This window comes from Dermacentor andersoni, chromosome 5, assembly GCF_023375885.2.
Source record: "Dermacentor andersoni chromosome 5, qqDerAnde1_hic_scaffold, whole genome shotgun sequence".
Taxonomy (NCBI): Eukaryota; Metazoa; Arthropoda; class Arachnida; order Ixodida; family Ixodidae; genus Dermacentor; species Dermacentor andersoni.
Genome location: NC_092818.1, coordinates 66103809 through 66125991, shown reverse-complemented (window position 1 = coordinate 66125991; position 22183 = coordinate 66103809). Strand labels below are relative to the sequence as shown.

General features: G+C 47.3%; 1 protein-coding gene across 1 annotated transcript; it reads right to left on the bottom strand.

Moving 5' to 3' along the window:
- Positions 1 to 21649, bottom strand: LOC129384880 (carboxylesterase 4A-like). Its single transcript, XM_055070471.2, has 6 exons — positions 21641 to 21649; positions 21040 to 21415; positions 20070 to 20362; positions 9348 to 9614; positions 5462 to 5742; positions 1 to 892 (listed from the first exon to the last, which is right to left on the bottom strand). The coding sequence occupies exons 1-6, from the start codon at positions 21647 to 21649 to the stop codon at positions 769 to 771; spliced, it is 1350 nt and encodes a 449-aa protein (XP_054926446.2). The 3' UTR covers positions 1 to 768.
- Positions 21650 to 22183: the final 534 nt, after the last annotated feature.

Genomic DNA, 22183 nt, shown 5'->3' with positions numbered 1-22183 from the left:
TTACGAGGAATGAACTATTGTATCGACGTGTCTTATTATACAAATGGCAAATATTTTATCGGATACAGTTTGCTAGTATTTTGTATATGTATCTTGCAACAGCGTTCACTGCAACGGAGACTGCGGGTGTCGAGCCACATTACGAGAGCGCAGTAGTTCTCTCAAGAGAGAATGGTTTCGCAGGGCGATCATCGAGGCATTCCTTATCAAAATGAGGGGAGATGGGTGCATCAACCACCTTTCGATTAATCGGCCAGACGGGTTAAGTGTACGCTTATCTACACTCCACGTGCTACACAAGAACATGAATCGTACTGTTGGCTACTCATCACCGTCATTTTATATCACAGTCACCGGGATGGCGACAGGGCCCATTGGCTGAACACACATGAGGGCGTTTTTTTTTTGTTTTCATTTTTTATGGTAAACTCAGTTGCAAGTCTGCGCTCGTCTGCACCCTTCTTACCTTGTACTCCTGTTATATGGCGAAGTTTGTATCAATTCATCTATTTTATCGGCTCTGTATCATCTATCTGTATCACGATACATTCGCGAAGTATCCTTCGAGGGCTTCTCTCCAGCACCATGTGTTGATAATTCAGTTAGGCCTACTTTTATACCTGACCGTCCTCCCTGACTCGGACGGGCACTTTTCGCTGCTGGTTGTTCAGCGGGAGTGACTTTGTGTGAAAGGCAGTTACAAAGGACAGCAAGGGCCTTCATCGCTTCCTTTTTTTTATGACACAATGAACTATTCCTTGATTTGCACTAGACTGTGCACTGACGGTCGTAGTTTGTCAGATTCTCGTGGCCGTCCTCGCCGACCACTCGCGTCGCGGCCATCTTGCCGAGGGGAAGCCACGGACTCTTGTCAGCCAACGGTGGCACCGTGCTATAGGCGAGCAAAAAAATAAAACAAGGGAGAAAGAAAAGGAAATAAAAGGTAACGATTAGTGATTCGAAAATTCAGTCCTGGCACAATCGGGTGGCTTTTTTAGACAACGGCAACTGACCATTAGAAAAAAAAAATTGCGCGTAGATTGCGAATGGTGCGCTGCTAAATAATGCGCGAGAGCACTGTGGTGACACAAGCACCGTGATGCCTGCTCGTCAGAGCACAACGTAATCCGTCACAGCGGTCATCGCGCCGTCGTCGTCACCCTGCTGCTGTCGTCACGCAATAGATCGCGTAGCGCGCTCACAATTACTAGTTTTACGCAAACGTGTTTGTTCGTACTTTTAACGTTGTGCAGAAGCCCAAAGGACACTAGATAACAATGCAGCTATTAGCGCAAGGCTTCACTTTAGGGAACGCTTAGAAGACACATTAAATAAATTTTGATTAAGTACACTCTGAAAACTCCGTTTCCTTTAACTTCCCGGTTACGTTTTTTTTTTTTGCGATAATACGTTGATTGTCAGAATAGAAAAATGAAAGACAAAGTTTCGTTTTCTGAATTTCGCGCCGGAATATCAGAACCCGTGCGTTAGTGCAACGTCACGGATTTCAGAGTACTTTTGTTGCGTATTTCGGCCGCGTTTGTTCGGCAAAACTTCCCGAAACTTACCGTGCTCAATTTATGACTCCTTTAGGACGCAACGCAGTCCATTTTTACCGATAAACAATTGAGCAAGGCTCTAGCAAACTCCATGGAAATCATTCACGTCGCGTTTAACTGGTGCGGGAACTTCAAGGTGGCGTCTCTACCCGTCCTTCCCTTTTCGCGCTTGGGAAACCGCATCTCGTGGTGAAAGTGGCGTTATTGGTATTGCGGAAGGGTAGGATACTTAATACGGGTAAAATAATTATTCTCGTTAGTATCTCTTAATGAGTTAATTCAATGATGAGGAGCCTTTTGGTAGCCAGAGCAGAAGTGGTACAGCTTTATGAACAAGTACGGAAGAAATTAACTCAAGTCATTAGTGTAACAAGTGTTGTAATTAATTAGCAGATTAATGAGTAACACACATAACAAGATCGGGCCGCACTTCAACAAACCATCAGAAAGAATACAAAACCCCGAACATGATACTGTCACGTTGCTGCGACGGTGAAGAACACAGTAAGCAAAGCAGTGAATCGCAAAGCGAGCTCTTTTATTTGGGCAAACCTGTGCCCACAAAAAGCAAGTGACATTCGAACCACGGCTACAGCGACGAACGCAGTCGACGGTCGTCGAAACCAGGGACGGCTTGCACGAACATTTAATAACAAAAATGATAACGAATTTAAGAACGTGTTCTTAAACGTTCTACAGACAACGCCTAGTCCGCACAAGAACGCGTTCCTAAATTTGTTGCTATTTTTGTTATTAAATGTTCGTGCAAGCCGACCCTGATCTCTGCGGGTTCAGCGCGCCGGCTTTTATGCACAACTCGTTAGACAGTTTTAGTTACACGTACGTAGAGGCTTCACGTACGCAAACGTGAAAAGCCTACGTACCTTACGTGCACGCCATCTGAAACGCTTTTAGCTACACGTACGCGACGCACGCCAAGAGGGACCCCGTAGCTCCATCTATCGGGAAATGTGAACACGGCGGTAGCCTGTTCAATCCTGTCGCCGTGTTTCCATGCGAGCCGTCTGCGCACGCGCGGCCCGCTATCGCTTGTTCGTGATCTCGCGGAACTCTTGCGCGAAGCTGTCTACGTGCGCAAGAAACGCACGCAAAGAATTGAATCTCACGTACGTCCGTGAGACGCCCGCGCGCCCGCTACGTTGTACGTATGCGCACTGCTGACACGTAGAAGCTCTACGTACGCAAAGCCTCTACGCACGTGTAACTAAAACTGTCTGTTGAAGGTTCCAGCGTAATCGCGGGTGCTCACGCATTCCTTCCAGAAAATACGGCACTACATCGCGTTACAAGCTGATTACACATAGTTCGGCGACAACAAACACGACAGGCAGAAACAACGATAACATTCGGGTATGGGTTCCGAATCACGCAGGCACGTTCCGCGCTGAAGCGATAACGTTGAGTGTTAGTGGGTAAAAATGCAGTCCCCCGAAAAAGAAAGGATAAATAAGAGCACATATCAGTGACCCTTAGAAGCAAAAAAATTAACTGCAAACGATGCATAAGATGAGTCACGGCTGATAAAAAATTATTCCCGTGACGTCGTCTGCGTCACATCACGCGGACGTGAGTTCCATTCCGGAATCGTTCTCGAAAAAAAAACAAAACAAGAAGAGTGAGGACACGAGTTTGATCTCGTTTGGCGCATTGTTAGTGTTATTTCGTGTTCACCTCGCGTCAATCGTGCTGCATTGTACTGCGCGTAGCGGTGCAAGTTTTGCTCTGTTGGTAACGATATTAAAAAAAAAAAAAAGCAATTGTAGCCTATACGGTTTGGGACGTGACTATAAGTGAGGGCAGTCCAGATTGTCTACGCAATTTAGTTACAGAAACATGTTTACCATACACGTATAGATAGATCGTAGTGATTTATTTCGCACCATTTCTATACGGCCGGTGTTACTTTTTTTAGATACGGGTCCCAAACAGTGTCAGCGTATTCGACTACCGGACGAGCAAGGGATGTGTAGGCAGCTAATATTGTTTTACTCATGCGGTGCCTTCCATCTGTGCTTTAGCAGCCACAGTTTCTGTGATGATACAGCCGATACCGTATGGTCTACATGAACACTCCAACTTAAATTTGAACTAATGTATAAACCCAGACACTTGAATTCAGTAACTAGCGTGATTTTCTTGCGTTGTTAACTTCAAATTTAAAATGTAACGGTTGTTTCTTTCGCGCCATAGTCATATGCGCGCATTTAGTCATGTGTGCGCATTCAGTGCGCGGAGTCCACATAATTTTAAATGCGTAAGCATTTCTATGCCTACCCAACGAGAAAACGTAAGCATTTCTATGCCTACCCAACGAGAAACCGGTCCGTCGCGTAAGAGGAACGCAATGGCTCATATACCCCAATAAGCAGGCATATTCACTTAAATCGATCATACAACATACAGAACAGAATATGCTGGAGTAAAGAACAAACTCTAAACAAGCGTCCGAACGACCAATGAAGCATTGCATAATGTACAAGGCTCGGATCGCGTTCGGTATTGTCGACAATGACACCGGGCTGCACGGACATGAGCAAGAGTCGAGCCGCAGCAGTTAGTGTGGCCGCGTCGCTGTCGCATTTACAGTAATGGCGTCAAGACGACCGCGCAGCCGCTTACTGAAGAAGAATGAAGACGCACAAATGTGTAGTATCGGCGTCAATACAGATTACGCCAGAAACAACTCAGTGACTCTGCGTGGGGAGCGGGGAACTACATCAAGACGCTTGCGAGCACCACCAACAAGAGGAAAGACGCCATGCCGCAACGCGCAACAAGCGCAGCAAATCCGAGGGCGCAATGCTCAGCGTCATTGGGTACAACGCGCGGACGCCCGATGCCACAAAGGAGAACACTGCATACTCCCCTCAGGAAATGTAGCGGTGGTTCTGCAACAGCTTCGCTAAGTTAACCCTAATTCACTTTAACACCAAAGGTCGTGTGTTCGAGTGCCTTAGTTAACTGTGGTTAATTAACTTCGTATTAATTACCACCAATCGTCGTGGGTTCGAGTGCCGTAATGGACTGTGTCTTAATTAAACCTGCCTTATCGTACTCGCTATCGAACGTGATAAGCGAACGACCGATGAGGGTTGATAAGGGTTGATACTAGTCGTATTAAGTTCCATGTTTAAGGTCCTCCGTATAACGTTTGACCGAACAGCCTCTTACGCTCATTTTAATTTGCTTACCCCGAGTCATGACACAAAGCAGCTTGTCGTGCGTTATTACAGCGATAGCTGCTGTACATTTTTTGAAGTGCTTTGCGCTTCTGAATCGTTATTGCCACGGTATGCGTATGGCGTAACACTTGGCGCATTTTTGTTTTAGGTTAAAAAAGAGGCACCACACGTCAGCAAAGGAGTCAGCAAAGCAACACGGAGATTCGCATCGGGGCGCGCTTCATGCAGATAGGCCAGTGCTCGCAAGCGCACTCCGCAATTAAGAATGCCTATAGCCAGCCATGACGAACTGAGCTGTGGCGAATCACCGAGTAGTTCTATACGAAAAGCACAGCGACCACTTCAGTCGATGAGAGGAGCGGCCCTCCAGTTAATGGTGTCGATGTGAATTATATAGAGTATAACGTTCTAGAACAACGGGGTAAGCCTGAAGGAAGCAAAAACCTACAATTTACGGTGAAGAAGCCATTTAAGCAATTTGATTACGCACGCTGATAATGGCCAAATTTACGCCAACTTTATTGGCCGAGTGATATTGGCCAAATTTATTACAAGTTTACGCACGAAATAAAGGCTTCCAGTTCACGTTCTTCATTACCGTTGTTCACGATCTTTCATTCCTGGGACAGAGTTCTCCCTGGCACCACCTGGATCCGTGTAGACTTACGTGAAATCTCGCGCCCTGCGGGCACCACTCACCCGTGTGCTGCGAACTGCGCCACCTGACCGATGCCCAGCGGCGGACGCAAAAGCCCGCTGGCCACGGCCGACTCCAGCCGGTAGTGGTAGCCCTCGGCCACCGCCTTGGCGACCTTCAGCGTGGCGCACGTGGAGACCCATGTCGAGAACCCTTCGGCGATCTCGTCCACCGAGTGAACGCTGAAACGGCTCTTGATGACGAACTTCGCGAACTCGGGCACGTTGAAGACGTTGAACATGTAGTCCACCAGAGCCTCCGTTGTCGAGGCATTGCCGTCACGCTGCGCCATCGGAAAGGGAGAGAGAGAGCTTATCTCGGCGTTGTATACTCGCGGATGTATAATCGCGATGCGGGCTTCGCTGCTGAGCTACAGATGCTCCTCATTACTATTCTGCATCTTAAGCAGCCGAGAGGTTACGGCAAGAGCTCGGCCCGCAGCACGCGTGCAGGGACTACAGCGGGGAACAGTCGTGAGGGCAGTCGTCTGCAAGATGCACGAAGCTTGGTGAAGCCATGTGCGCGTTATTAGACGTTGTCGTGATGCAAAAGCAGATGGTGCCGTCGTCTCGCAGGCAAGCGCCAAGAGCGACGGTCAGTCGCCGACAGATGACCTTCGTTAGATGAGGGGGGTGCGCAAGGGGCGGACCCGTTGGCTTCCACAACAACAACAACAACAACAGCAGCAGCAACAACAATAACAACGCGGTAAGCATCATATGGGGAGTGCTTCTGGCGCTCTTGTGTATGCTGAATTTGTGACTTGGAGGTGAAAGAGGTTAATTTTGACACCACGGATATCTCGTAGATGGCGTCTTTAATATCGCGTAAGTTTCTTTTGCCACCGCGGCGCCCTCCCTCCTGCAGTACTCCCATCGCAACGTGGGCTTTGGAACCACTATTAAATAAGCAATAAACTTTAGTTAAATATCAACTGGACTACGGCTATTACTTGCCCATCTAGTCTACGCCGCGCTGAAGGAAACAAGTGGTAACAAGCGATTAGTGGTTCGGTTAATCCTTATAGTTAAAGAGAAATCTCAGTTAAGGAATGTCACCCAGTATGGAAATTAGTAGCTTGAAAAACTATTACATGGGAAGCTTTACATGGCTTGTTTATAATCGTAGCTAATCTAGGTAGTTCTATTACTTGTTATTCATGCATTACAAGCAGATAATTGCTGCACACGCTCCAAGCAGAAACATTGAACAGTGGACACACCATCTGCCAAGGCACTCGCCATGTAAAGTAGCAGGCATTTGATTCAGGTGCATCTGAAGCACACTTGTAAGCCAGCGAAGCATCATAAGAACCTGTTATATATGTCTGTTGATTGACGATTTTTTTTTTTTAGCTGCGATAGGCACTTACTGCACTTCACCGCACATTTTGAGGGCATTCTTCGAAATTTGTGCTACTATCATGATTTGTGCAAGGTGGCTGAGGTTTCATGGTGCTTCAGTTATGATTGTAATCTGCAAATGGAGCAAGTGTCCTAAAGTGAGAAAAAATGAAAATGCTTTAGTGGAACTTTGATTAATAAAGAGCACGGCACTAAAATTTTTTTCATGTTAGTTGTACCTCCCTTTTGAAAGCAGCTGAATTTAGAAAATTGTGCTATCTGCAAGGACGTTTATAAAAATTACAGGGTCTCTTAAGACTGCCCTTAAGAGGTGAACAGCGAAAGCCTACTCTTCCTCCTCTTATCATTCGCCTCCTTCTCTTTGCCTATTCTCTTTCTCTTCTTTCTTTTAGTCATTACTGCTCATTACTGCTCACTACTGAGGATTTTTACTCATTTGTAATCATTTGTGGTCATTACAAGCCATCGTTCGACATGTTGCTCATATCTTAGTCATTAGTAGTCATTTCAGTCATTATTAGTCATTACTAAGCGTTTTTAGTCATTTGTAATAAATTGTGGTCATTACAGGCAATCGTTAGACACGTTGGTCATATTTAGTCATTAGTAATTTCAATCATTATTAGTAATTAATGGTCATTACTAAGTATATTTAGTCATTTGTAATCAATTGTGGTCATTACAAGCCGTCGTTAGACATATTGGTCATTTCGTAGTCATTACAAGTCATTTCAGTCATTATTAGTCATTAATGGTCTTTACTAAGCATTTTTAAGTCATTTGTAATGAGTTGTGGTCATTACAAGCCGTCGTTAGACATATTCGTAATTTCCGAGTCATTACAAGTCATTAGTAGTCATTATTAGTCATTACTAGTCATTGTTAACCTCTACCAATTTATATTATAACGTTATCATTCACCAACTGTCACTATCAATAATTTTTCATTATTTAATCTGTCTTTAATCTCTCGTTATATGGCGTGTTGACGCTTCGGCGGACACTCCGGTTGTCAGGTCTGCAGACACAAACTTCACCATGAGCCTAGAAAGGCTTCCGCCTTAAAAAAATGCAGTATAATTTTGCTTTTGTACCTCCAGTAAATGACTATCAATCTAGTAAAGATATGTGCCATTCTAATTTTCTGTGCAAGGAGTTTATACCTAACAAAAAAAAAAGGTGTCTCAACTCCGAACAACGTGAATTTTGTGCTTTTGTCAGCTGTGTATTTAGTTTATTACATCTTCTAATACTCGGGTGCTCATATTTGCCTTGAACCGACTTTCTTTAGAAATTCATTAGTCTATTAGAAGAAAGCATGAAAAAGAAATGCCTGACGCTAACTAGCACACCTGAATAAGGGTTTTTTTCTTTTTTGTTGTTCTACAGAAGTCAAATTGGTACAGCAATATCATTTCAAGTAAGTAAGCTCTGGTAACTTTCTGAACTTTGTTCTATACAGCTTCAGTGCAAGCACACATTGATCATTTTTGAAGTCCTATTACAGCCATTACATTATAAGTTAGAAATCGGGAGGAAACGATTTAATGCCCTGGACAATTCCTGTGGGACTTGCTTTGTCTTGAAGATTTGATTTGTTATCAGACGTCCCAAAGGCGTTACTAGAAAATACACTGGTGTGCACATGCAATGCAAGTGTTGCCACTGAGTGGCGCACCGAAGGTGTAGAAAAAATAAAAAATCTGATTCAGTGACATTTTCTGTCACTTAATGCCTAAATTGCAGTCTATACGGAAATATTTAACGCTGGGTAACGCATAACTAAAGTGATGACTAAATATTTTTGATGTCTGAACTGCTAGATGTGCCCGCAATGCTTGGATATGATGTCGCATCAACTGGATATTCATTTTGTTTCCGTCATTGGGAACAAATTTTAACTCATAGATCGGTTGTAGTTGTGTTATGCCCTAAACCGATCATCACTTGGCTCTCAGACTGAGATCATTTTCACTGGCGGCAACTCGAACACTGCCTGCCAAGTAAAAATTTTCACTTCATAGAACCGACGCCGCGTTCGCACAGGTGTGTCCAAATAAAGACGGTCGTACTACCATCAGTCACATTGTTGAACAAAGCACACGGCAGAAGGCAACCGCTTGTTTGAGAATTGGCTGTATACGTACAGGCGAGAAAATTATTTATTTCGTCATTTATTCACGATTCAGTTTGCGTCTTTGTCTGCAGCATATCTGGAACGCAGTTCCCATCGCTACTGGATATGCCTTGTCTGGAACAGGGTCCAGACAAAACGGACCATAACAATGTCCCACACAATTTTACGCGTAACAGAGTTTCCATTACGTCCATTGCAGTGATCTGTAACTCTGTTGAACATATTGCTTCACTTACATCAAATGGAGTTTTCTCTCTACATAAGCGGAAAACATTCGCAGAAGGGTTCCAGCTACTAAGTGCATCCGTAAGCGGAACCGAACTGCTAGAGTAGTCACGCGAAGAGTCCACTCCTTCCTTACCGCGCACGCACGTTTCGCGTGTATACCTGTGCGAGCGGCAGGATGCGCTCCCTGAAGAGGGCCTTGTCGTCGGCCGCGTCCGCCCCAGCTATGACGGTGTGCGGCGTGTCGGCGGGTGGCGCCTGCAGTGACGACAGGTTGAAGCCCGGCGCGAAGTGCAGTGGCCTGTGGGACGTGGCTTGCGCGGCCTGCAACAGCACGTCGACGGGCGCGGCGCGGAAGCACGAGACCCACGCCGACTTGTCCACGCCGCTGCAGTTCAGCGCCGACGCTAGGTGCAGGTACGGCTTCGCCTGCGGGCACATCGATCGACGCTGCTGTTTCCCGAAATGTCTTTGCGATATGTGAGGTGCGCTTGCACCGATGCATCAAGAGAGAGACTGCGGTGCAGTGCTGAAATTGATTGATCGATTTGCCTTATCTACGCTGGCACTAAAATAGCCTGATAAGAAGTTAATCTTGAACGAAACTGGTGACTTTGAAAGTGACGGCAGTGTTACCGCTCCAACAACGCACGAGCTTTTCGACTAGAAATTACTGCTCGCCTGTGAGACCTTCACTTATATTTATATAGCTTTATGATTAGAGCTGTTTATTCAGTACGACATGGCATCTCCCACGTGGGAAACGGTTTTGTGAGACGTGCTGAAGAGATTTTAGTCGGCATGGCAGGAGTTTCTGTCGGTGTTGAGGCGGATGGAGCACCCGCCGCGATGTGTGGGCGCGTGCTTGAGCCTACAATCAGCCTCGGAGGTCAGTTGTGTATTTATGCAAATAAATTTCACGAATGCGACCTTACTTCAACATTGTCGCTGTAGTTCTAAGCCGTGGTTTAGCGCAATGAGTAGTTTAGAAACATACGCGATGATCGTAGCAGTGTGCATGGGTACCGTTCCGCCACGGTATAAGTTCTCCCCTTTACCCTGCCAAGCGTTCGAACAGCATACCGTAAAGTGTGGATGACAGTTGACAGGTCGAGCGGCAGACTGCAGGAGAGCTCGAGCGTCCGGATTGTAGCATGACCACGCGTGGTCTTACTGCAGCGTTAGCCCGTGCTTTCTTTTTCTCGTGAAAGATGGCGACCGAATCGGCCAATTGGTCGCTCTCAACAAGCGTGCGTGAGTCAGCCTTTACAAGCGTGCCGCAAGAGAAAACCGCTTTTTTTCTGTCTCGTTATTCCCGTATTCTATACGATGTGCTCACCCGCCCTACAGAAATTGGGTCCTTACAAATAGGCGCCGGTTCCTTTTTTATTCGATTGCTGCTTCACAAGGCAAAAAGGCAACGCCGAGACACAAAGCTTACGTGTATCATGCTGGTTTACCGGCCGCAGTGATCGCCGTGTTCAGTCACGCCATCGGCCTCGTACAGGAGGCTAACGTATACGCATAGCACTACTAGGCTTTAAAATGTGCGAGAACGATGCCGGTGGCTGACGCAAATATTTTGTCCCGATTTGTGCTTATATATGTTTCGGAATGGTATTGGCTTGGCAGTATGCAAGAACACCTATGTTTTAGTTACCACGCCAAGCCATCAGATAGTGAGAATATTTTCGAACTCACGCTCGCAATTCACAGACGCCGCTGCTCATCGTTGAAAAAAAAAACCAATTCAGCCAAAATAGTTCGCAACAGATGCACACTGACCACGGCTGATGCTCATCGCATGTTAGCCCAGCCAAGAGAAATTCCCGCGTGCTGTAGTTGCTGCTGCACCGAAAGGCTACACTGCGGTTCCCCGACGACCTTGTGTGAACTGACGCCACGTAAATTCCTCGGAGCACGAGCCAAAACATATTGAGGTCTTTCCCCAGGATGCAACGGCAACACAATCAAGCAGCTCCACGCCGGCTCGCAAAAGCCAGAGAGGAGGAAAGGCTTTTCCTCCTTGCCTGATGAAAACATGCCTACCTACCAAACTAGTGCCTATCCTATAGCACTAAACTCAAATTACTCTATATTAAATACCTTTCAGAGTATATGAGTATATTTTGAAATACTTGAGAGGAATATTTTTGCTGTCCTTTAAATACATTTCAGAGTATGTTACTGTCATTATTTCATATACTTAGAATGAAAATCCAACTTCTTCAACGAGATAATACAAAAAATTTAAATTAGGGGGTTTTACGTGCCAAAACAACTTTCTGGTTATGAGGCACGCCGTAGTGGAGGACTCCGGAAATGTCCACCACCTGGGGATCTTTAACGTGCACTTAAATCTAAGTACACGGGTGTTTTCGCATTTCGTCCCTATCGAAATGTGGCCGCCATGGCAGGGATTCGATCCCGCGACCTCGTGCTCAGCAGCACAACACCATAGCCACTGAGCAACCGCGGCGTGTTAATACAAGTCCAACCCACTGTTACGGTTGGCGTCTAGCACCTCGTGCAGAAAGGACTTTCACCCACCATGCCTCGTCGAAATGAAGCCTGACTTCTCCTGTTACTGTTGGCTTCTAGCACCTGGTGCAGAAAGGACTTTCACCCACCATGCCTCGTCGAAATGAAGCGTGATTTCTCCTGTTACGGTTGGCGTCTAGCACCTTGTGCAGAAAGGACTTTCACCCACCATGCCTCGTCGAAACGAAGCGTGACTTCTTAATTCGTCATGGTCATCTCGAGTGTCTGCCGGTCTGGCGGAAGCCCCGCAGTGTTTACAGGCCTCTTTTGTGTGTGTGTGCGACTTTAGAGGGACCCTTCCTCGAACTGTCACGCTCTAGAGGGGAACTTCCGCGAACCAACAACGCCCAAAGGAGAAGGACAAGCGCCTGCAATTCCCGGACCTGAGGCTTGGTATAGCCGGAGAGGGGACGCCCACCTCGATGCAGCAGGCTCGGTATGAACCGAGGCTCGGTATAACCGGAGGAGGAGGGGCCCTCTTTCCGCGAATCAGACTCTGTGCCGGTCACGTGACGTCGACGGAAGCAAGATCCCTCCCACGATCGTAGAGAGACCATTTAAGGGGCTCCGAAATGTACCTTTTTATCATTCTCTTCGCATCATCTTTCATCAACCTTTGAATAAACCGCGCAAGTTTCGCACTAGAATACCTCTCGTCCTTGCCCGGTCGCCATGGTCTACCGGATGCCTGCAGCCCGCCGACAACGCCACGCTACCCAATAGTAACGTCGGTCGAGCTTCGATAGGCAGGCGTCGCTACAACTCGGCAGCAGTACGATACGCTACCCTGGAGTACGCAACACCACCTGGCCTCTACAGGCACAATTCTTTTCTTCAACAAAAGCAGGCTGTAAGGCTGCGTACATTAAAACTTTCAGACTTGTTCCATCAAGCTGTCAGGTTCCCCGCGGCACGTACGCGTGCATTTGTTCCATCTGTTACATCATTTGTTCTACGTAACAGCAACTCATCTTGTGCCCCAACAAAGGGTTCTGGCCATAGACCGTTTTGTTGTACTTTCTTTCAAACTTCCCAAGAAAATTTATCTTGGAAGTGTCTTCGAAGTAACGAAATACTTTTGATGAGTGTTCGGTACTCTACCCATTCTTTTTCGCGCAATACACGGCGACCCATCTTAAGTACATTTTTGAAGTGTCTTGCACAACTGTGATGCCTACTAGACTGATAGCAATGTTTGTTCAGAAGTTCACCACGAACGAGACGGTTACGCTGACAATGGCAGAAAATGCCCTTTCACCTTCCTCCTGTTACCGCATCATTAACCCTTGCATGCAGGAACGGCCTCCGATCCTAAGTTCATTTTTATGTTTACAGTGTTAGGAATGTACCGCATGCCTTTCCCGCGCATCTCCGGTGCCTCGACCTACTTGCCGCGTTTGGCCCACTGGCTGGCGGCGCTCACGTGACTCTTCCACCTCTGAAAGCCTTCCAAGCGAATTGCGGGTATGTGAGTGATGCCTGGTCAAAAGAGCAGACTGGTGGGCGGATTGTTACTGAATAACGTGAGGTTAAGCGCAAGAGAGCACGTTGGACAACAGAAGGAGATGAAGACGCAGCGCTACTAACTAAATTTTCGTTGTACATAGTTAACACGTACATACTGTAGTACAACAGGAAAAAGAAACGCCGTCGCAGCATAGACTACTTTTCGGCAAAATCATCCACCACAGGCCGCTACCGTGATAGGAACACGATTTCTTTTTTGGCAGCGACAGATGGGCAGCTTACTTATTTATTCATATACCCTAAAGGCCCATTCGGGCATAACATAGGGGGGGGGGGGCAGTTACAATTACAAACTTGTAAAAAAGAACATTGGTAAGATACAGGGACATAATTATATACAGAAAGAATAACATACGCAAATAAGCACTCAACACAGAAATAATCACATATTTAGGAAAGTCTTCAACTTGTTAACAAAAACATCATGGTTAATGGCAGATACAATGTCCCTCGGTAGTATATTCCACTATTGCCAAAAGTAATGGTGAATGACGATACAGGTTAGTGCGAGCAAAAAAGGGTTGCACTTTAAATGGGTGATCAAAACGCTGAAAAATACTATGAGCTGTATTGATGTAAGATTCGCGGGACGGGGATCTACTATGATAAAGCGCGTGAAAATATGATGACGGCAGTTTTGAAGAGATGGCAATGAAAGTGATTTCTTGACATCCGTAACACTGTAGTTTCGCGAGTACTTCTTTGTGATATATCTTGTTGCTTTATTTTGTATTGCTTCGAGTTAATCGATCAGATAGGTTTGATGCGGATTCTAAATAATGGATGCTTACTCTGCTTTTGAACGAACAAGCGTAGTGTAGGCTAATAACTTAGTAGCAGAGTTTGCCAAGTTACGTTTAATGAAGCCGAGTGTTTTGGATGCCTTACTGGTTATGGTAGTAATGTGCTCGTTCCAAGATAAATCGGAGGATAAATGAACTCCGAGATATTTAAATGCGGATACTTTCTCAACAGGGATTCCCTGAATCGTGTAGTGGCTCAATTCCGGATTATGTGCTCTCGTGAACATCATGGCCTTAGTTTTAGAAATGTTAATTTCCATTTGCCACTGGCAACACCAAAATGCGAGTTTGTCGAGGTCTACCTGTAATGAGTTCTCGTCTTCGGCGTTACTAATTCGTCTGTAGATGATACAGTCGTCTGCGGATAACCTGATAGTAGAAGATAAAGTGTTTCCTATGTCGTTAATATAGATCAGAAACAATATTGGACCCAGGATTGGACCCAGGATCGAACCCTGTGGTTTATTGCAAGTTATTGCTTGCAATAATATCGAACGCCTCGATAATCTCCCTAGAGATTATCGATAGGGATTATCCGGGCTTTGGATACCACTTGTGATTTTTTCAAACAAGGGTTTTACAGCCACAACGCAAGCAGTGTGTGGCTAGATGACCCGTCTTTGCGAGATGGCTAACATAAATTGTTCGAATGTCCCCGTAAGCGATCATTGAGGCATATTCCCGTGGGTCCAGCATATTCGTTCCCGAAGACTAAAAGAATACAGTGAACGCCTCCTTCCATGCACGAAACCAACTGCTCTCGGTTATATATTATTGCACGTAAGGAGTGGAGTCCGTCAGGGAGAGCCTTAGCAGATTTATAAGGAAGGAAGGATTTTGCCGATTTTGGAACGAGACACGCGCAGAGGCGCACGAATTGTAAATTAATTTTAAAGAGAAAGAAGCTCCTGCGCCAAGGCAAAGTAAGACTCCACGACGGCATGACGACGGAGCTGTACCTCACGTATATTTCATTCGGCCGAGGACATGTACCGCCAGTGGCTCTGTGAGGCATTGGACAAAGTGGATTCCTCGCTGGACGACAGGAATCCACCAGAAATGTTGCAGCACATGACACATATTGATCAGTTTTTGACTGGAAATGGTGACAGCACGTGCCTGTTCAAGTTCTACGGGCAAGATCTTGAGACTGAACGGCTCAACATTCACCGTAGATTGCTCATAGATATAGCAAAGCAGCTCAGTACACCCTTGAAAACGTTTAGGGATGTTGTAGAGATTCTTTCGGGCGATAACTGCGAGCAGCTGCGACATCTTTTTGTCCGAGGTGGCTAAACTTGTCAAAAATGCACATCTGAGGCATCGTTTTCATGCCTCCGTCGCGTCAAAACATACCTGAGGTCAACAATGGGACAAGCGCGGTTAAATCACACTACAGTTCTCCGTGGGCACAAAGAGCTCGCCCGCAAAAAAAAGCTCAGACATCACGGACGAGTTTATTCAGGGATCGACTGTGCGTAGAAACACATTCTCAATTGTGCGGTAGCCTTCGTATGAAAGAACAGTAACTTCATCTCAGTATGATGCGCCAGCTTTATTCAAGCTGTCACAACCCCTGACCTTAATTTATCCCCTCCCATAAAATCTGCATTTCCCCCCCCTTCGTCATTACAATCTCTGCCCTTTGAGTATTGTTCTCGTCTTTGTTTTATATCGAGTTTTGTGGTTTGTTTACATTATTGAAAGGCAAAAATTTTATGTTCTGTCTGGATTTTATATTCATAGCTTATTGTAGAAATGTTTGTATTTCTCAGTGTTTCTTAGACACGAAAAGCTTGAAATCTCTTAATTTTTGAACTGTTAGCTTATTGTGGAAACGTTGGTATTGTCTTACAAGCGAAATGTTTGTAATCAGTTTGTAATATTTGAATTGTTAACTTGTTGAGGAATTGTTCGTGTTACCCAGCGTTTTCTCGCTTAGACTGAGGGCGTTATGAATGTCTGCCAAGAGTTTACACGTGTTTCAGTTTCTTTCTTCATTTATTTATTTATCATCGTAAGAACCATGCGGTCATTAGTTTTAGCATATTCGCTCGACTTTAGAAACAAACAAAACTGATGTTTACGCATATTGCTTCTCCGCCTGTGCGTATCTCTTGCCAAGGAGCATGCACGGGGGTTCGGGGGGTGGGGGGGATGGAGGTATAACGATTTAAAAAAGAGAGGATGCGAATTACTCCCCCCTCCCCCCCCCCCCCCCCCCCCCCCGCTGGTTCCCTCTGGCAGATTGAAAACTTGGCGCCTAAGCGCACCGGTGTATCGTAGCGTGATCTGTCGCTACAGCCTGGTAGCATTGTTCATATGCGGAAGCTCGCGGATGTCATGCTGTTGTTTTTTCTTGCCGCGCTAGTGTGTATTTTTTACATGGGTGCAGCAGGCTCATCATGGACTAAAGTTACTCTTGTTTGATTTATATGCGCCATGTTTCATTCGGAATGATTAATGCGAGTCCGGGCTCTATCAGACCGGCCCCATCTGGCTCTTTCGCAGGTGTTGCCACCCTCGGTGAACTTCCGCTGTGAGAGTGCTTTCCACACGGTAGTAACAGCAGTTACCATACACGAGCATGAATTTTTGTTTTTTTTATCAGTGAAACTTGGCGATCGCACTTCTGCTTTATTCATTTTAGAGGATGCTCGTGCAGCCCACCTGACCCATGTCCCCTTATAGGCATTCCCCTTGTGTAATATGGCAACATGAACAAGCACATTGCGCGTATACATTAGTAATTTATTATGGCGCATAATTTGAAAATTATTCGAAAACAAAGGAACAGACACACGAGCGTGAGCCCTGTTTGCCCTGCTGCAGTGAAATCAAAATTGAGCAGACGAACACGGACTCTGACCGGTGATGGGAAACAACCGGGCGTAGACGACGCTTAATTCCTGCGATTACCCTGCGCTTTAATGAGCCCCAGGATGACGTTTTCTACTTTTATATGCTAATTATATTATTGGACTTACATTCCAACAGCGTTATTGTTTATGAATGCGAAAAGTTCGCTTAACAAATTTGATATTTTGCGCAACAAGCACGCTGGCTGCTCACTGCGCCAGAGTGGTGGCGCCATGACGCAGAAGTCACCACAATTCTCCCATTGTGTTTTGCGGTGCCGCGCGGATGGCACCCTGCCCCCATTCTAGTACACCACAGCCTAGTGAATACGTATTATCGCATCCCATTACAATGGCCTAATTAGTACGGAGTAAAGGCCAGAGGTGAAGGTAACGCCAACCCTCGAGAAAGGGCAACGTGCTTCGGTACCACTCCTTGGTTAACTCCTTCGTCAGGGAGCGGTTTGAGGAACCCGCCTTCACCCCCGGTGAGTTCGAGCAGATCCCTACACAGCTCCTGGCACGGCCGGACTCGACTCTCTCCTCCGCACTACCTTACGGCCTTCGCAACTCGTCGGGAGTACACCGAACATTTTCTTGACTATTAGCTCGATGGCTCGCCGCACGAGGTCGCTACCACCTCACCGTGTCTAACCGTGTCCGCGGCGCGAAGGCACGCACGGTGGTTCTGCATATCATCTTCTTGAGTTAGCTCCTGTCCCGACTGGTGACTTTCTTCGCGTACAGCGTTCGTCCGACTTGTCCGCTGATGCTCACGATATGAGCGTTGGCTTCCTCCCTGCAACCCTGGTGTGAATTTGTTGGCGCAGTTACCTCACCACTTCTGTGCTTGACGGCGGCGTCTGAAGCAGCATGCCTACGCCGCCGATCCCTCGCGTGCTGCCTGTCGTGTGCCAGCTTTTGTGAGCTTTCTCCGTGGGATCGTTGCAATCGTGAAAGCGTATTTTTTTTCCTGCTGCCTCAAACGCTACCACTGTAGCCATGGTGTACTGTTGCGTGCCATTTTGCAAATCTCAGCAGGGGAAGACGGCCAGGGTTTCCTTTCACGAATTTCATAGCGATGCGGAACTGTGTTCTAAGTGGCGAAAAAAAAAACATTTCCCATGAGAATCTCGTCATCAACGACAAGTACGCATCAACTGTAGTGCGTAGCAAACATTTCAATGAAAGCGATTATGTTCCCGGATGCCAAATACGGAAGTAGCTTGCGGGAGCTGTACCGACCATTTTCGAACTCTATCCATTCTACGTGGTCATGGTGCCAGCTGCAAAGAGACCGCGTAAGGACCCTGCATCTCGTGACCCCGGAGCTCATGGAAATTCATCAAAGCGAAAAGCAGTCACCGTTGCCTGCTCAAGAATATTTTGGTGCCCGGGACGAGGCAGCCGAGGAGAGACAAAGTGCTTCAACACAAACCAACAGTAACGACGCTCACCGAGCTAGTCGCTACCTCGTCATAATCAAAAGGCTTCGGGCTCAGGTTGCCTACAAAGGGGATCCTTTGTTCACCCTAGCTATTGCACGAACAGGACGAAAGTGGACTGCACTATCCAAATCGCATGTTCTCGGCACTTTTGGACAAAATTGTGGCTTTCTTCGAAACGGCTGCGAAGCACCTCCCGCGAACGAAAGGGCACGAAGTGCTGCAACTTCTCGTTGCACCATACCTTGAACAATCGCCCATCTCAAAGTGCCCACAGATGTCGGCATTGGTCACACGAGGCGCACAGCTGGTGTGATTGCTGACAAGTTTGTCCGACTACTTCTAGTAAATTACACGAAGATGGTAACAAAAAAAAAAAAAAATGAGAAACCTGTTGCTTATGTACATAAGCCACCAAGAAAATATTTTAGGCTTTAATGTACATGATGTGAAGGTTGTTGGTGCGAAAATGTACAAGGGTGCACTGTATTGATCAGTAAATAAGTACTTTGTACCTGTAAAATTTTTATTTTAGTTGTAGCCTCGCAGTATCTGTACCTCCCTTATAATTGAAGTGCGTGTACTGAAAGACTCAGTTGCCCTAAGTAACGACATGTGTATTCATTAATTGTGGGTGTTGGCTTAACCTTCTGCTTTAATCTACCCAGCGTCGTCTGCTACAGGCTTACGGCTTCAAGCAGAAGCTGTAAGCCGTTTCATTCACATATGAAGCTATGACGTTGACTACTGGCACTGAAAATGATGATTAAGCTTATACATTCAAGATAAGTTGCGTCCGGCAGCCGACGTTACGCAGATGTTACTCGCATGCTGCCTGCCGGAGCGCATCTGTGAATGCGCTTTGCGGAGGCGGCATGGATGGATGGATGGATGGAAGGTAGGAGCGTCCCCTTTGAAACGGGGTGATGGCAGTTGCCACCTTGCTCAGCTTTCTATTTTTGTTTAACTGTGTTGTTAAGTTATTCAAATTCGCTATTTTCTTTAAATACGTCTACCTATACTCTTTTAATCTTATGTCACCTCTCTGCTTTTGAGCTACCAATTCTCCAATCGTCTTTTGCTAATTTCCGCCTCGTATTTATTTACCTGACTAATGCTATCTCTGAACCCTAGGGCCTCAGGAAGCGTGACTGTGCTCGCATCGACATCGGGATGGGTACCATCACATTCCAGTATGAGGTGCTCTATTGTTTCTACATATTGGCGATGGTTAGTGTTCCTGTATATGCTCCCGCAGGGAGCACATGCAGGAACACTACCAATGGTGAGCTGACAGCGCCAACACAGAGCTGCGGCGGCAGGCGGCAGCATCGATCATTGCAAAGGCCGCAAGGGAGCGCGGAGGAGCGAGTGAGTCGAGTCCGGCCGTGCTCCTGGCTACAAAAGTTTCGCTCGGTCATCGCTACGGATTGCACTGCAACGCCCTTTCCTGAGTCGATGTGGGGGGCCGGGCGCCGTAAGTAAGTAGCGCACGTTCCCCAATTTCCAGGATCCCTTGAGGAATCGGCGCTCGATAAGGCTTTCTGTAAATTAACGTGCTAGTAGTTCACGGTATCATGTCTGTAGAGTCTCCAGCTTCTGAAAAAACACTGTCCCTCGAGCTCGAGGATTCAACTCCGGTGTGCGGGCATCGTATAAGTGACCGCGCGTGGTAAGACCACGGCATCTTTCACCGTGGGTCAAACTCACCGAATCGAAGGGCAGCAGGGACCCGAAGACGATGCCCTGGTAAAAGGCTCGGCGCGCCGCGTCCCTCCTCAGCTTGCGCGCGGCCGCGGAGAGCAGGTAGCCGCCCGATCCGTGGCCGACCAGCACCAGCTGCTTCGGGTCGGCGCCGAAGCCTTCCGCGTGGTCGAGCGCCCACTGCACTGCGCTCACGACGTCATCAACCGCGACGTCATCTTCCACGCCGACCACGGACGACAGGTGTAGAAAGCCTAGCACGCCTTGCCGGTGGTTGGGCGCCACCACCACCACGTGTCCTGCACGGATCGCCGGCTGGTCGTGTTTGTGACGACTTGACGAGCGGATGTTCATTTCGCGATAGAGAGCGAGTATTTGAGTTTTTTCAGAAGTCTGGTTCCGACTATTTGATGCCAACAGGTGGGTTGGCAATTAACGGAGAAAATGAAAGCGATAGTTTCGCACCTTGGTCAAGGTTTACTGAAGCCGCGCGATTGCACCAGGACAAGAAAGAAACCGCGACAGGACAGGCGTTTGATTACTTGTCCTCGTCCCATCGCGTTGATTGAATACACACCTTCAAGAGGAACCAATTCGCCCTAATCAAGTTGTTGCTAGTTTTTGTTGTTGTTTTTGCCAAAACAGCTAGCAGTTCCAGTACGCCAGTGTAATGTGACGGATTTGGAAGTGCATTAGCGTTCGAGGATGGAATGTTTCACTTAGAACGCGATGCAATCCTTGTCTTCCGCTAAATTTGTATCAAGCCTCGAGCGGAGACGGCGTTCTATTTTGAGTATTTGTCGAGGTTAACGGCTTTACACGCACGGCAGGACTAACGTATTTTGGCGTTTTAGCAGCATCTGTTTAAACCACCCAACACAAATGCCAAGAGTGTTAGTCCTACCGTCAGTGTAAAGTATATATATATATATATATATATATATATATATTCAATTCGGCAGGCAGAGAACACCACCTTTGGCGGCCAGCTTCGGCCAGTCGGGGTCGTCGTTGGAGCCCGTCTCGAACCACCTCCCGGAGACAGCGACCACCAGGGCGCGGCCTCCGCCGTGGGCTTTGTCTTCCATCGTGACCGCGGATGTCCACACGTTCACGCGCAGGCAGTCCTCGGAGCCGACCACGCTGCCGTCGACCCACTGGGCGCACGGTGGCCGCGGCTCGAGGAACTCCTGCAGCCCGCACCTGTCTGCGGGTTCGGCCAGCGGCATCGGCGCCGCGAATCGGCGATCGCCCGCCGTGCTCTGGGCGAACGGGATGCCCAGGAAGCGCCACAGAGCCACGCCGTCCACGGTCACCTCGCTGCCGACCAGCCGGCCGCTCTTGGTCACCGCCTGCGTGGCAAGGCGGTGACGTCATCACGTCGTGACCAACGGTACGGACCGGGAGCCGCATACAAAATGGGGTGCAAAGTTCCAGACGGAGCCCGACCATAGGCGGGGGCAGTATACGTTACAGTCTGTCGCATGCGTTCGGAGGGACAGCTCTTTTTTCTTTTTAGCAAACGTGCATGGTATAACTTGAGAAAAACAGAACGGCGTTCCCGCGGTCGTCAGTACACAAGCCATGTCTCGGCAACTGCTCCTCATCGCGTTTACGTATTCTGAGCGAAGCGGAGGCCATAGCCTTCAAAGTGGGCAGAAGGCGGTGCGAAAGGCACGGAACGCAGTTCACTACACCGGGCGCCATGCTTGCGTGCTTCGGTATGGGCTTCGAAACTGCCGATTCAGGTTGATTCGCGGGACACCATTGGGCTTCGTCGGTTTGTTCCACATGAGCAGACGATGACAGCTGATTGTAACGGTTGTCTTTTTTATTGAGTGAATGCCTTCCAGAGGAGCTTTTCTTTTTTGTCTGCTTTGAAACGAAGTTTTCCTCGCAAAACTACTGAATAGCTCTTGGCGAAGAGCTCGATGGTGGGACATTTTTTCTAAAAGGGAGAACCCTACTTGGCGCAGAATTCGTAGGGACGGAAAGAAGGCGACATGACAGAGTACTCCTGTTGCCGAAGTAGTAAAGGCGCTAGTGGCAGGAGGCTTTTCCCCAGAGAAAAGAATGTTTCACCTATTTGTCTGAGCACGGTCTCACCAGTCAGCCGAAAC

Excerpts from the sequence above, each read along its gene's own strand:
- LOC129384880 (XM_055070471.2), bottom strand. Across the intron at positions 9,615-20,069 it reads CCCTGCTGCCCTTCGATTCG|GCGAAGCCGTACCTGCACCT; the intron begins GTGAGTTTGACC and ends ATGTGCCCGCAG. Across the intron at positions 5,743-9,347 it reads GCATCCTGCCGCTCGCACAG|CGTGACGGCAATGCCTCGAC; the intron begins GTATACACGCGA and ends CCGATGGCGCAG.